Source organism: Anas platyrhynchos, chromosome 1, assembly GCF_047663525.1.
Source record: "Anas platyrhynchos isolate ZD024472 breed Pekin duck chromosome 1, IASCAAS_PekinDuck_T2T, whole genome shotgun sequence".
In the NCBI taxonomy this organism is placed as follows: domain Eukaryota; kingdom Metazoa; phylum Chordata; class Aves; order Anseriformes; family Anatidae; genus Anas; species Anas platyrhynchos.
Window position 1 is genome coordinate 123,145,951 of NC_092587.1, and position 16,508 is coordinate 123,162,458.

At 35.3% G+C, this 16,508-nt stretch overlaps 1 protein-coding gene across 14 annotated transcripts in view; it reads right to left on the reverse strand.

Moving 5' to 3' along the window:
- Positions 1-16,508, reverse strand: part of CASK (calcium/calmodulin dependent serine protein kinase) — a 220,612-nt gene that overhangs the window by 37,532 nt on the left and 166,572 nt on the right. For 13 of the 14 annotated variants that reach the window (XM_072027795.1, XM_072027786.1, XM_072027779.1 and 10 more), the window contains 2 exons: positions 4,797-4,874; positions 3,358-3,438 (listed from right to left, as the gene is read on the reverse strand). In XM_072027795.1, the coding sequence (XP_071883896.1) occupies positions 3,358-3,438; positions 4,797-4,874 (159 nt within the window). Of the gene's footprint in view, positions 1-3,357; positions 3,439-4,796; positions 4,875-15,089; positions 15,140-16,508 lie in introns of those variants that run through there. The other variant, XM_072027814.1, reaches the window with a different exon arrangement.

Genomic DNA, 16,508 nt, shown 5'->3' on the forward strand with positions numbered 1-16,508 from the left:
GCCCATAAATGCAAGTCAAAACATTTTAACTAAATCAATTCTTTATTTGTTTTATTTAATTGGGTATAAATTTTTATGTGAATACTCCTATACAGGTTTACAGCAAACATGCAGATTTAGCTTAATGCTGTATTTCTAAACATCAGATACTCATTCCAGTATCTGAAAGCTGTTTGCAGTTGCCCCAGGTAAGACCAGAGCATCCAAGTGCAATCAGGCCTTAGCTCTGGCTGTTAAAACCCATCCATTCTAGGAGCACAGTCTTGGCTTTGTGTGCGGACACTATTTAGCAGAGCAGAATAATCTTCTGCACCTCCCTCAGCTCTATCTACTCAAAACTGCTTATTCAACTTCATGCAGCTGCCTGTATCTGCTGTGCTCTCCACCCTTAGTATTGCATTTCTTATGTAACTCAGTGCCTTACCTTTGTTTCACGTCAAATACTTGCCTTGCTTAAACTGTATCTTTAGCAATAATATGTTTAAGACTAGAATATGGTAATTGGAACATTTTTAAAGCTTCATAATTATATTAGATGACTTCTGAATGTTTCAACAAAAATTAACACAAATTCACAAGCACAGACATTAAAGTGCACTAACCTCAATTTAAATACTGAAAACATTTAATATAAAGACTGCGATTAGACTTTACCTAAAGACACTTATTTTCATTCATTTCTGTTAATCCTGATCATTTAGATTTTTTCCCTGTCTCCTTATTCCCTGCAGAACATATTAATCCTGCTGAAGATAAAAATTTAGTAAGAACAACTGCTATACTATATTAAATGATCATTATCTACAAAAAAGAGTGTAGGAAGGCACAAGATGACAGAAAAGACTTTTAATATTTAACTAAATAAAAGTCTTCTAGTACAGCAAACATTTCAATTGTTGCCACATACTACACACATATAACAGAACCTGTTACAGAAAAATCTCGTTGGTGTATTTGCAAAATTACTGATAGCTGTGCAATAGAATAAAAGCTCTTTGAAATTTGTACGGAAAAGACAAGGTACTTGATGATCTTTTAAATGATACTTGAATTAATTACTTGCTGGAAGACTTTTATGTAAATTTACATACATTTATTCAAATCAACGTTCAAAATGTATAGAATAAATTCATAATTTATTCCTGTACCTATATGGCACACAAGAGTAAAATAACAGTAAAAAAACAAAAACCTTTGAACTTGAACATCTCCAATTGCAATAAGAGTATTGACAAACCTGTACGTTATTGACTTTGATTCTGTAAAGTCCTATACATAGTCTAAACTGTAAACACATATAAACTTGTAAGTAAATGAGCTAGATTATACAGTATTGGCTTCTAATTAAGTATACACATTAGATAACAACATAAATAGTAGTAAAATATTCTGTTTCAGGCAAGTGTTAACACGTTGCTATTTATTGCATCGTATTGCTACAATTCCTATGCATTGGAGGTCAATAATTTACTAACAAGAGTACTGCCCTCTATAATGCCTGGCAAACACATTGAATGCAGACCAACAACACTGTTTTACATTGTTATTTCCTTTCATAATAATATCTATTTTAATGGCTTTTGCTCTGAAGGAGCTTGGCAGAATGCCATTAAAAAAAAAAAAAAAAAAAAAAAAGGCTTGCAACATCCTAAAAGATGCATCTAGGAGCAGGAGTAGAATGATGGGAGAGAATGGGATTGTCTCTGACATCTGGAGACTCTTAGGTATCTGCACCCTAAAGGTATGGTGACACAGCACCATTAAGTCAGCATCAACATATGCTGACTTAACTGCTAGTTTACATGATTGTGTCAGTCCTCCTCTTGCTCATTCTGGCTCTGGCAGTATTCCAGTGGTCCCTAATTCTTCTGGCTAAACTAATCATTGCTTTGTTGGAGTAATTTTCGACATTTAGCACAGTGCAATATATGTGTGCAATATCAGAGGAATGTCAGAACAACTGCAAGGGAGAGGATGAAACATGGGAAAAGCACATGAGACTATTAACAATTTAGCTTGGGTTGCCATAGATTAGCTAACTGAAATTATTCCTCATTAAAATATTTGTTATGAGATTGCAGCTTTTTCATTATCAAAAATACCTTCTACAGAATTGTAGCAAGACAAGCCTGACAGCTGCTTTTAAATTCATGAGGATACCATGTGGAAATTGAGATATCTAATAAGAGAGGATTTCTGACTTACTTTTCTTGTTGCTTAGTAATTAAAATTTCATATGCCACAATCATTTTTACTGATGCCTACTTTCAAAATAGTTCAGACTTAAAAAAAAAAAAAAAAAAAAAAAAAGCTCTTTCTCCACACTGCCTAATGCTTTTGCAATACTATGTGGTAATTATGCAAAAAAATGTAAATAAAATTAATATCAGATTGCATTTACAGAAGCTAAGTAACACAGAGTATTGTCTGTGGCAGATTTTTCCATTTTTATCTTCCTAACAGTTTGGGTGAGAACCATTCTACCTTGTTTTATGTTTTGTTTCAAGCAAGTATTCCTGTTAAATGTTGATCCAGATTTGCTACAGGCCTCAGGAGAGGTATCATCCCCAGGAAAAAACATATCAGCATGTTGCAGAATACAACAGAAAAAAATGGTGTCTGCATTAGCAATAGGTGCAATGAAACAATAATGGATTGAGAGAGTAAAGCAGCTAGACTAGCGAGGACCCTATGTATACACCGCACTCATTGCAGGAGTTATAATTTCTGACCAGTTTCTACCTTTCCCTGTAAACTGTATGCCCATCAGCTGCTAGGTTACACTGGTTGAGCTTCTGGAGGACATCTTCACAATTTTTAAATTTACCTGCATGGAGTATAGTTCGCATGCCCTGTACATGACACAAACCAAAGTATTGTAAGGGTGATTCAGGAGATTCATTTGGAAAAAATACTCCTGATCTGATCTAAAATAATAATATAAATGTACCCAAAGCTACTCTGGCTATCAAAAGAAGTTACTGGGACATGCAGCTACCTAGATTTCTTCTTATATATGCATATAAGGTGGATTTCAGCTCACTCTTTCTTGGAAATTAGGTATGCAGATTTACAGTAATTCAGCTTTCAGGTAAGCAAATTCCACAAAGCCCCCTGCATAAAATTCTTGTGTTAGGGAAGTTCACAGTTCCTTACTTCCAACTGATGAGTGCAGAATAGAGCGAAGAAAACACTGTTTGCTGAAGTTATGAACGTCATTCATAGCATAAAAAAAAGAAATCCTTTAACTAACCTCCAGTAACTTGTTATAAAGCAGGGACATCCTGCATCCAACAAGATTTTAAATATAAAAAATATGTTTAAAAAAAATAAAGACAAGGGTTAACATTTGCTTACCATGAAATGAGGTTGTGTTAAAATACGCTTTAGCTCCTTTGCATCATTGTTCTCTGGGTAACACGAAATTTCTTCCAATACCTGTACAACAAACAGTAAAGATACCCATAGTAACTTTCTTCTAAAGAAAGCTATTAATCAATCAAATTAAACCCCTCACTGGTCAGTCAGTGTATCTCCTAAAGATTATATAAAAGAACATTTTTGACAGAAAAGTGTGTAGGAAACCATCATTCCACTCCAAGAGAACAAAACGCCTCATTTCAATTTTCTTACTTTCTGTGACAATAAAGAAGACATTTGATGGAAACAGTTGCTCTTTTTTCAATTGATGGTATTCCTGTAACAGCTAAATATGGAGACAGAAATGAAGCACCAACCTATAGGTCACATACACCACCACCACCAATTGCTACTTTCACACATAATCTCAGCTTATTAAAACCACCCCTTTAAAAGCAGAATTAAAAATACTCATAAAATGTTCTCTCCACAAATTAAATTTTTAAAGATATGACATACAGGTAGTCCATCTGCTACCCCACCTACAAGCTCCAGTTTTTATAAAATCTGGGCCATACTTCAGCTTATCAAGGAGGAGGGAGCAATTTTTAACTCATTTGCCTGCAGCCTGGCAATTTCACCTTTATTTTCAAAATATAAGTACTTGGACAAAGAAAGCAGAGTTTTCTGCTCCTGGAAGCACCTCCCAGGATTAGCTGCTAGAAAATTCTGCAGAACAGAACTTTGGGGTTTCCATCAGTGTGACTTCAGTTGTTAGACAGTGTTTTGAAGTCTTTCTATTCATTTTATTTTAATAATACTGTAAACATTTTTTCCATGACATTACTCCCAACAACTATATTTATTTCTATTGATAATATATAAAACAACTATTTTTTTTTAACTACTTGCAATAAATAAACAAAACACTATGTGTCAGGTATAACAATTAGGAAAATCTGTGGTCTATATATGTTTTGTAGCAATGAGCCAACATTACTGCATCTTTAGGTTTGCTCTTCTTGTAACTGATACTTTTTTTCCCAATTTATATAGCTAATACTAAGAAATGTTTTGTGTAGAACTCATATGAACATCATACTTTTGCTGCAGAGAATTATACTGAACATAAAAGATACTGCATTTACCCAACATGAGTATTGCTTTTAATACTGCTGTTGCTGTCACAAATGTTAAATGATGAAACCAAGTAATACGTGTGTATAAATATCTAAATATATAATCCTTACAGACACAATGGAATTCTACAAGTTTATGCAACATGTTATGTAACTTAAGTAAATAATGGTACAATTCCAGAAATAATTCAGATTATGAGCCAGAATACATATCAGTATGTTAATGAAGATAGAGACATTTAAATGTTTTAAAGAATAAAACTTTCTAAGTCAAAAAATATATTTTAAAGCCATTACCTCTTTGGCTCTCTGTACAGCATCACTTGGAGGATTCCTGATTTGTGGTGAAGATTTTGTATTTATTTTGTCATAAAGCTGAAATAACAAGAAAACAAACTATTGAAATCATATGCTACTTTATATAAAGTAATGATGAATCCTAACAATATCCGGCTTATGTTACCATGATGAAGATGACAGTTGAAACTATCCCACAGATGTTTTATATACAAAATCTAGCAGCTTGGGGTTTTGGCTTTTCATTTTTAAACATTTCCTGATTTGAAAAGTGCCATACATCCAGAGTTTATAGGATGACATGGGAAAGTTCAAGAGGTTAAGGGATTCTGCAAACCTCCCATGCTTTTCCAGCAGATTTACAGAAACTATATTCTACCAGAAGTAATCCTACGAATCTTGAGTAAGTACTGTAGATCATACATTCCATTATAAAATCAAATTAAACTGCATATTCCACCTCTCTCAATAAATCAAACATCACACACTCAATAAGTAGCATTAAATAAAGCTCAAAATATGGGAAAATGCTACCAAAAGCAGAAATTTACAAAATCCTGTCTTTGAAATAGATAAAAAGAAACTCTTCCAAGAAAAAGAGTTCACAATAAAGCCTACCCTTATTCTATCAGGATTTTCTATTGGACAGAAGAACGACAATTTATTTAAACAGGCAATCACAAAGCTCCCAGGTTATTATTATTATTTTTTATTATTGCTATTTAGATAGAAAGAATCATATGACACAAAACACATCAGCTGTCTTCAATTTCAGATTAGAGACAGATGGTATAGGATCTCTTTCATACAAACCTAACTGTGCATGTTTTAAAGGAATAAATAAATGTACACTTAAGAATAAACAGGCACTGTACAAAAAACTATTTCAAACAACATAAAGATGGTCACCTCTGTGACCTATTTATGTTAGACCACTTATGTGAAATATAAGACAGAAGATAAAGCTAACTATTTTTAGGATATTAGAGAAACTTCTTTCACACTGAGGTGGTGAAACACCAGGCTAAGTTGCCCAGGGAAGCCGGGGAACCTCTCATCCTTGGAAATACTCAAAATTCAGCTGCAAAAGGCCTTAAATAACCTGACCTTACAATGAAATTAGTCTTGCTGAAGGCGGGAGACTGGACAGGACAACCCTGGTCTCCCAAGGTCCCTACTAACATTTCTCCATGAGTCTAACTAAACATTACCCAGATTTCTACAGGTATCTTCAAAGGACAGTACTCAAACACAAAAAATCATGGATGGAAACAAACATTCAAAATACACAAACAATCTAACACCTTCGTAATATCAAAACACTGTAAAGGATAAGTTGATAAGATCCCCAACATTTAGGGTGCTCAACAAGGAGATATCAAAAGCTTTCCTCTGGGACCTTACAGCCCCACTGTTTGGCAGAGGACAAGCCTTCAATGGCTGAAATTGTCAAGCTAAAGAAGTGCCTTCATGTGCCTCTGTCACGTGAAATACCATAAAGTTTTAGAAGACAGATAAACTGCAAAGCATATACAGGCTAACAACTTTGCGTTCTGCTGCCAAAATACTGCTATACTCAGTAGCTTTCATTGACCACTGCTGATGTTCTTAAAAGCAAAGCTTTCTGCTAGCTTATAGTTCAGGACATAACTTAGTTGCACACATAATTATTTATTTGTACCTCTTCCTAAATTAATAAACAAAACCCACCAAAACTCCAGGAACCCCAGTTTAATAAGTTTCATCTTTATACACCTGTTAAGAAGCTGCATCAAATTTCAATTGTATGAACTGTGTACAGCGTAAAGTGCAGGAGGAGCTGTTGAAAATTCATGATACACAGCACGATTATTATTATTACTATTGACTGCGCTTTTCTAAGTCACACATGCATCTTAAAATTAATGACATTACAGAAGAGTTAACATGAAAACAGAAACACATACATGGCAATAACCCCATGAACAATTCATCTTGTCCAGCTTCATGTCTTTATGCTTTTCTAATGCATCCTTATGAGAATTTAAAATAATACATACAGGACTGTATCAAAAGTAAATTTTAACTGTTTGCAGTCACAGTAAAAATGAGAACATGTGACCAAGATATATATCTGTTAAAGCACGTGAAGTCCAAAAACTGCAAAAGGATGTTAGCTTTTTTAGCAATAAACCTACACGAGTATTTACTTTGCTGCTTCTAATGATTCCACTGTCACTCATTGGGACAAAACCTGTTCTATACTGCGTATGTCAAAACAAGGGATATAAGTTTGCAAAATATAAATCATGCAGTTTCAAACAAAGGGAAGAGGGCTCACAACTTTGGACAGTCAACCTTTTCAGTTTTTCCCCATGGTCAGAGACAAGCCTTGCTGGAGGGCAATTCAAAATTTTATCAATGATATTGAAAGGACTGTATTTAAACTATACACACATGAAAGAGTGGGCACATTGTTGAATGTGATCAATGAATATATTTTACAGTGTTCTGTATTAAAAATAATACATTATGAAGCATCTTGAATCTACAAAGTCTCCTTTTCTTTAGGAGAAAAGGGACTTTTAGGGACTAAGGCACAAGAGCATCCTTTCACATGCTACAAGTATTGGAAGTCACAACTGAGATTAACACAGCTCTTAGAAATAATCTAATACCAGCAAAATTCCATACTTAAAATGTAGATTATATTTAACACTCTTGATACAGTTTATTTTCACTTGTAATTCCTTTTTGATTCATTCATACTTTTGCTTTCTAGCTCTAGCTGATTATCATATTTGCCTTACTCCATTTCTCCCAGTATTTCCAATATCAAAAGTAACAGAAAGCTCAATTAAAATCTTAAGAAAAAATTAACCTTAACCTCTCCCATCTGCTATAGCAACTTGGAGGACAAAAAAGAGGCAAAATTAACTCAGTAAAGTTGTACTTTTCCTCTTTACTATTTTATTACTTGCTAAATGTTAAGTATTCAGTACTCTTTTACAAAACATAATGTATGGCATTAAACAGAAAACGAACAACATAATTGTTGTAAAATGTCACAGAAAATGTAACCTTTGTAATTTCTAGGCTTTTGAATACTTGGCATCTCAGTCTCACTCCTCAACACAAGTTTTCTGCATTTCCTACCCAGAAAATTATCAAAATTAAGAGCTTGCTCTAGAAGAGCTTAACAAACACAAATGATATATTAATGAATCTTGACATAAAAACATAAATTGACATTATAGTTAATTAAGAGAACAGAACTGCTTCTTAAAAAGACAAGTTTTACTTTAAACTTTGCATGCTAGAACACAAATGCTAGGCATACCCACAACCAGTCAAGCAGCAACACTATCAGTTCACCAGCTTTCTTCGTAGGAGTTGAGACATTTTGTCTTCTGTCTGTAGAAAGGGAGTTCGTTTCTCCTGATGCTTAAAAGCAGACAGCGCAGAAGTCTAATCCACAATCAGGCAGGCAAGACAAAACAACAAACTTCTCTCTTCTGACTATTTTTTCAGACATGGAGAAATTCCATTTTAACCCTTTCTTGTAACAGGCGTCAGAATACTGTCCAAACATAATCCCTATTTAAAGTCACACTCAAAATTTTAGATATATCACAAGTAGCAGAAATTTAGCCTCACTATCCAATACAATCTTGAATGCAATCAAAGCTAGACCACACAGTGAAATCAGTAAGTATTTATTTTATCAATCTAGAATCTGGTAGCTTCTGTGATGCAAAGGAGAAAGTTTTGTTAAAACAAAAGCTACTGAACTGCTGGAGCATAAAAAAAGATGATCTTTCAATACTAATACACATTTTGTGAGGAATCAATTCAAAAGGACAAAGATTGGGCTGTCAACATTTAATATTAAATCCCTGAACTGAAACAACTAAAAATAGTTATTAAAATGGCCCTGGGTATGTGCTGCTATACTCAAGAGTAGCACTTGGCTCTTGTAGTGACACTCAACACATCTCCAGGTGCTTCACAGAACATTATGAACTCAAGATACATTTAAGAGAGATGCTTAGGGTCATGAGGCTGGGTACTGAAAATTTCATAAAGAAAACGTGGCTTTCCAAACTCCAGTAAAAAATTCCACGTACAGGGTCACACTACTTCCTCCTTTTCAGTCCTCATCACAAACAGTTGTGAATTTCTTTCTCTTCTACCATTGAATCAAAGTGTAAGTGATGAAAACAGCCTCCTAAATAACCAAACATGTCCTTTTCTTCAACAGAGCAGCACTATGAAGGTCTCAAGTTGTGCCAGTGGAGGTTTAGTTTGGACATTGGGAAGAATTTCTTCACAGAAAGGGTAGTCCAGCATTGGAATGGGCTGCCCAGGGAAGTGGTGGAGTCCCCATCCCTGGAGGTATTTAAGAGGCATCTGGACATGGCACCATGTCCTGACACTCCAGGTCATGTTGATAGTTGGATTTGATGATCTTGAAGGTCTTTTCCAACCTAGATGACTCTATGGTACTATGATTTGATGTTTCCTTTCTGAACAATGTAGTCATCTGCAACACGGTGATATTAAAGGAATGTTTTCCATCATGTTTAGTTTGATGTACTATCCAAGAATTCTCTGGTGGAAGTGCTGCCCCTTGTACAGTAAGGTTCACTAACAAGCACCCTTGTTGCTCTTTGCTGCCCTTTGGAGATCCCTGCAGTGGCACTCCATTTACCCCAGAGGTTTCATGGGCTGCAAGTTCGAAAGAAATCTGTGACCTACTGAATGAAGCAAGCAGTAATATCCAATAAATGCTAACATGTCAAGTCCCAATTACATAATGGATAGATCACTTTATTCTTTCCTCTTCTAGTTCTGTTTCAGCATCATCTTTTCCATGCAAAATGTCATAAGCTCCCAACAGAAGTCTGCTTCCTTGTGATTCTAGACCCTCACGGAAACATTTCCTGGAAGGTAGCAAATCCCACTGGTAAGCACACTAAATAACTAGGTCACAGTTGGCAGGGCTTTAGCTTTAACTTCTGTTTGAAGGCAGTTTGTTCCTTGTTTTCCACTGTTATGGACTGTGCCTGAAGTTCACTGTGACCTAACATCAGTGATGTAACATTCATTTCCCAGCACAGTTCTTCAGCGCGTGTTACAGCCCCATCCTGTATGAATGTCCAAAGCATTTTTAAGACTACCTTGTGACTGGTAGAGCATTACAAGTTACACTTTTTGTAGAACAGGATTACAATCAACCTTTATATTCAAACACCTTACACAGTGAAGGACAGTGCTGTAAAACAGTGACCAAAAGCACCTGAACAGAAGGTTTCACAAAGCAGAGTACTCTGAGACGAAGGCTTCCTAACAGTATCCACAGAACAAGCCAGTTTGAAGGAGTCCATGAATTTTATCCAGACAGAAAGGTTGGCTCCTGCACATGTCACACCACAGGCCTGACAGGTACTCTCATTGCAGCTTGGAATTTCAGGCACTCACACTTCCACTGACAGAAATCATGCTAATTGGAAATATTCAATTTCTTTCTACATATCCACATTTGTGCAACACAAAGTATCTTTTACACAATGCTACTTTAGAACAGAGTTCTAGCTGCTGCTACCTGTGTCAAAAGTAACATAAAAGCAGATTTTATTATACCTTTACCTACAACAAGAGGTAAGAGAAAACAGTGCCACATAAACTCAATCAACCACATGCAGTTTCAACTTCTGCTCTAAGGCATCACTCCACATTTGGACCTCTTCACGTGTTTCATTTTAAATCAAGAACTTAACTTTTGAGGGGAAGAGATGGGAAAGGACACAACTGAACTGGGCACAACATGTCTCTGCATATTATTTTGATTCCCACTGCAGACAAATGACAAATGTTGTCCCTTACAGAGTCAAAACATACACAAAAACCAAAATTCTGACCATGCAAACTTGACAGTAATGAAGCTAAATGCAAATTGGAAAACATTTATTAAGTGTTTACAGCTTGTTAATGATGACATTTCTGAAACATGCAGAGGATACTACGTATTTCTTAGTGGTTAATGCCTCACTATTTGGAGAAGAGGGAATCTATTAACTCAGTCTATTTCAAGAACCACTAGAATAAAATTCCTTGACCCTTTAGCATGCTAGACATGAGAACTGCCTGTCAGATGTGGCCCTACTGAGCTGCCAGAACAGCATCTTGGGAAAGGCCAAATGAACAGGGTTCTTTCTGCTGAGGATGAATGTAAGGACAGACAGCAACAGATATGGTATCTGTCTTATGGTGGAATACTTAAATGTTTGTAGGCTTCCTTTCACAGGGAAAGCATATCCTTTAGCCCCTGTGAAGTGCACAGCCAAAGGCCTGTAAATCCACTGCCTTTGTAGTAATCCATGGTGTAAAAAGGAACCCAGAAAGAAATCTTCATTGCATTCAAAGAGTCTGTCTCTGACAGACTTGATTGGTAGTGACTTGATTACACAACACTTGGAAGGAAAGCATATAGTCTTTGCCAGTGTTGGCAAGAGGCAGATATCAAGTGGCATTACATACATTATCACTCAATATTTTATCATCTCAATCTTGCATTCACATATTTTGTATGCTTGGAAACAATAGGGGAACTAGAAGGTTAGGGTATAGAACATTAAAAAGGTTTTCCATTCTGCTCTGTAAGTTAAATGGGGTATCTGTAGCTAAACTGTTTGATCAAAACTTAAAAAAGTGAAAATGTATCCAAGTTTAAATTCTGTCAAGAGGTTACAATCCTCTAGCAAAACTGCAGGCAGTCATGAAGTGTGGAGAAATCACACAAAGTTTGACCTGAAACTGAGCCTATATAGATCAGTGTAGTTCCATACACACTAAATCCACTGTGCTTATGTATGTGGGTGTAACCATTTTTTAACCTGTAATTCTTATATTGCTAGTGTTTTGACAAGCAATTTTAGCTTTTGAAATGATACAGCAAATACTTACGTGTACCACGTGGCGCATTGCTCTTTACAGTCTTCACAGAACATCTAAGATTTTTACATTTTTTTTTTCTAAATTTATCTTTGATCTAGTTTTATTTTTAAACTGATAGAGTTGATAGCAGATTCAGAGACATGCTTATACTTATAGTGGCTCAGACCACATGGTCAGGTGACAAGATGTCCAGTAATATCTGAATTATATGATCTGTTCCTGTGCAAGGGGATAACTTTTTACCTTCAGCATACATTAGTTACAAAAAAATGTAGCTCTACCAGAGAATTTACTCCTTTCAAAAGAAACCAGTGCAGGCTATTCACTTACTACATAAATTCAGAGGTAAAAGAGTTAGGAAAGGACTATACTTTTACAAAATAAACTGCAGTGTGTGTGTGTTTTTCCATCCTTTTAATATGTTCCTGTTGATTTGCTTTATATTCACGGTGATTTTTTTTAACTTGTGTCACAGAAGCACTGATACTAATCAATTATGTTATCTTTCAAAATCTTACAAGTCATTATTTCCTTCTATTTAATTTCAGGTGTCCCCAAAATCTGAAGTGCCTCCTTTTTCCACTGACTACCTTACCTTGTTCACGTACAAGGAATCCAGACTCCAGTATCTAACAGCACTAAATTTCACAATATGTTTTATCATGAAGTTTAATCCACTGGTACAATGAAGTAGGACTCCAGCCTATTAATTTGTCTTGAATTTTAAAACAAACTTAAATTAATGACTATCACAAAAATTCCATTGACTGTGGAAGCAGTCGTTCTCAAGAACTGAGAGCAGATGTAAAAAAATATGACAGACAGTACATGTATATAGCTTGCTCAAGAGGAAGACGTTGCAAAATTCCACACCATGCGTCATATATGTAGGCCAACATACGTTCTTTCAAATATGAAAGCGTGTTAAACAAAGACAGGGATTGAATAATCTTACATAAATACATGCAACACTTTAAAACCATAGTGACAAAAACTTTTAAATTTAAGTAGACTAAGCTATATTCCCAACTCCTCATGAGCTCAGTGCAGCCATCCAGTATACTTTTAATTCCTCCTCTCTAGAGTACAAGGTATCTTCCATATGCCATCTAATCTTTTTCTCTTTCAGGAACTCCTTCCCACAAGTCCCTCTAGCTTTTTGTTTTGTTTTGCTTTTAGTCTCAATTATGTTCCTGAATCACAACCCAGATTTTTCTTTGTTGACATAGTAAACCTTTTAACTTCTTTTGGAAAGATTGAAAGAAACGAACCTAGGATGACACAACATTTCTGCTTTCAGTTAGTGCCAATGAACTCGCAGTAGCGCTGTGAAAGATATGGGTGGTAATTACGTAGTTTAAAGAAGTATCATATGATGGTCCTCCTCCATTATTATTTAGTTTTGAGCATTACACTTTCAGGTGGATATCAAACAATGTAGGAGATTTCAGTGGAGAGCAACAAAACCAGGAGATTTTAGAAAATATGATTATGAAGACACCAAGAAGCTGATAAAAGGAAACATAAACATCATGGAAAACTAATCCCTCAACGCAAGATGGGCTAAGACTTGATATTTTTGATATTTTTTTATATTCTTGATATTTTCTACAGAATAACCTTTGTCCCCAGCTCGCCCCCCACCTTCCAATAAGGGCAAGTGATCTACAGTATTAACTGTAGACTCAGGTTAAGCCTAACCAGGTTTCAATCCCAATTCTGTCACTTGAAATAACCCCTCTGGGTTAGAACACCGTCTTAAAGGAGAGGACATCAATGACCATCAACTTCATTCCAGGGAGACAAAGAACCCAAATACAACTAGGTAAGGCTATAACGAGGGTCTACAAAGAACATGGCTTCTCACCTGCTGTGTGACACCCAGTGTACCTTGCACTGGGAGGTGTGAATGTCAGGGTTACAGCCATTTTTGTTTCTCCCTACCCATGTAAGTCTTTTGTAATGACATACTGAGAATAAAAATATACTGCAGCAAGCTCATTAGTACAGAGAACAGTCAATGTGCACCAGACAACTACTTGAATTACTGAGGCAGGATGCAGTGAGGCCTGACTGACTTCAAAGATGGAAGCATATTTTACTAGGATGTTACTGTACTGCCTTTGGGAATCTAATGTAGTCTAAGTGCAGACAGAAATACCAGTCTGAAGAAAACTCCCAGCACAAACAAACCAGAAGCATTACTGAATGTTTGTGGACCATATCCTAGGCACTGTAGCATCCCTTCCAACTCAACACATTCCTTATTTTTTCCAGTTGTTAGAGTAAGTCCCAAGCTCCTGGAGAAGTAAGATCATCCAAGAATAAGAAGTTTTAACAGGGGAAAAAAAAGAATAAAAACCATAGCCCTTATGGTTAAAAATAAATTGAAACTATTTTGAACTACACTCAACATAAAAAGAATTAAAGAAAATGTGGAAAGTCAACCATGAAAATGATCCTTTACATCTTAAAACAGTATTAGTGAAGTTAATTAAATGTTCCACAAGTGTGAGGAACGTGCTTTAGTGTTTTTTGACAGATCAGGGCCCAACACCATAAGAATACAAAGTAATCAAAGGAATTTTTAGATTCTACATACTAAAATATAACTACACATTTATGCTTTTGGAATTACATAATGTTGATGTGCACAGACACAATGACAAACTATTGACACAGAAGAATTGATATTCGGTCAAGAGAATGTGCTAAATAGTGTTATCCTCATATAAAGTATGGTTTTTATTAAGCTGTATTTCACGTGATGATTCGACACATCAGTACTATGCTTAAAAATATTCAGAAATGACAGAACATTAGTTAGAAAGCAAACAGGCTAACTGCAACAAAACAACTGTTGAAGTGCCATGCAATCCAACCCAGAATTTTGCATTGTCATTAAGTGATGGATACATACATTTTTTTCAAAAATGAATCTTAATCAACATAAATGTTAGTTTTATTTCTTATTTGCATTATCAGTCTTGTGTTTCAGAGATCCCATCACACATCAATATTATATATTAACAAAACACAGAAGAGAAATGGTTTCTGCTCTGAAGACTAAATATAAGAGAATTCTCAATATAAGGCAATTCTCCATATAAATTTGTAAGACAGAGAAACAAGAAGAGCAAGAAAACAATGAGATGATGCTGACTAGCAGACTGATCTACATATCCTGGGAACAGAGAAAATAAAATTCAAGCACATGAAAGAAGTTGAAACTGAAAGGTATTTTAGAGAATGATTATGAAGCAATGAAGAAGAAATTCTAGATTAGACTCTGCTTTTTTTTCTTTTCTTTTTTTTTTTTTTTTTTCTTCCCCAGATATGGCCTTCCAGACACTTTACCTTTTAGAGAAAAAGCATACTGTGCTGGTGATGAGGATGATCCAGTCCACCTGCTGAAAGCATTCTTCCAACAGTTCTCCCTAAGGCTTGGTCGCTGTTCCTTGTATACTACTTGGGAAAGGAGTTTCCATTGCAGTGGGAGACAGTCCCTCCCACTCTCTGGGGCAGAGCATGCTGCCTCTGCTGGTCTGGGATAAAAGCCAGATTTGGTTCCTCAAATAGCAAGGTGCTGTCCTGCCAACATAGTTTCTTTCTTTCCACTTTTTTAAAAACAATTATTTTCCATTTGCCTTTGTCTTACAAACATATCAATTAAAGGATAATTAAAAATAGGAAAACAAGGTGATTTAAAAATGAGAAAGATTTATTTTGTCTAAGCATAACATGCTCTGGGGGAATTTGGCAAGACATCTAGTACACATACACTTTCTGATTTATGTTTGGGAGAAAAATGCATTCATGTTTCACTGAAACATGTTCCACTTACTAGTTTTAGCATAATCAGTATTCAAGGGGGTAAGGACAAATGTTGGTCAAAAGAACTTGAACCACACTATGTGCTACACATAGGAAATCATATTTATGCAAATGAAAATAAGGAAAAATGAGACATTTAACAAAAAAAATAAAGCTTTTTATACTGAATTGCTGGGTTTGTTTTCTTTTCTGTATCACATACAGGAATTCCACCAGCCTATTAATGTTTTAAAAGAAATGAAAGAAAAGGGAAATGAAGGCTTTGTGAAAATAGAAATAAAAATGTCTCTTGATTTGCTTTTATCAAATTGTACAACAGATTTTCCAAATTTGCTCAGAAAAGTGCAAATTGGAGATAAATAGATTAAAACTTTCGAACATTTTCAAAAGGATAACTAAAATGTCAATCATGGCTGGACACTGCTGAATGGCTGATACTTTAATAAAAGACATTCATGTGTCCTGCCAACATCCAACATTGGGAGGGTAAACAGAGCAAAACAAAATAAATCCAGTTGAAAGTTTTAGCCAACCATGTAAGATGCTAAACTGAGGACCCAACAACATTCTTTTTAGCAAAAGAGAAAATATGTTTCCTTAAAAGTCTGGACTTCAGGACCGAATCTGTTTGGATGACTGAGTTCAAAAGAAATATTAAGGGAACTCTGAAATGTGCACGCATGCATGTTCCTTTGAAGCGTTACCAAAAGCAGCCAAGGAAAACAGACATAAAAGTGAGATTCTCTTGAAAAATCAGTACGCTTTAATAAATATATGCACTTTGAATATAAATTAAACTCTAAAGGGAAGAAGTAGCTAAACATACAGATACACTTCAGACAGCTACTCCAAAAATTATTTCATTTCATTTAGGTAAAACTATACACGTGCAATGTATTACACCAGCAAAAGGTAAAATAAAATTTCTTCAAAATTCATCCT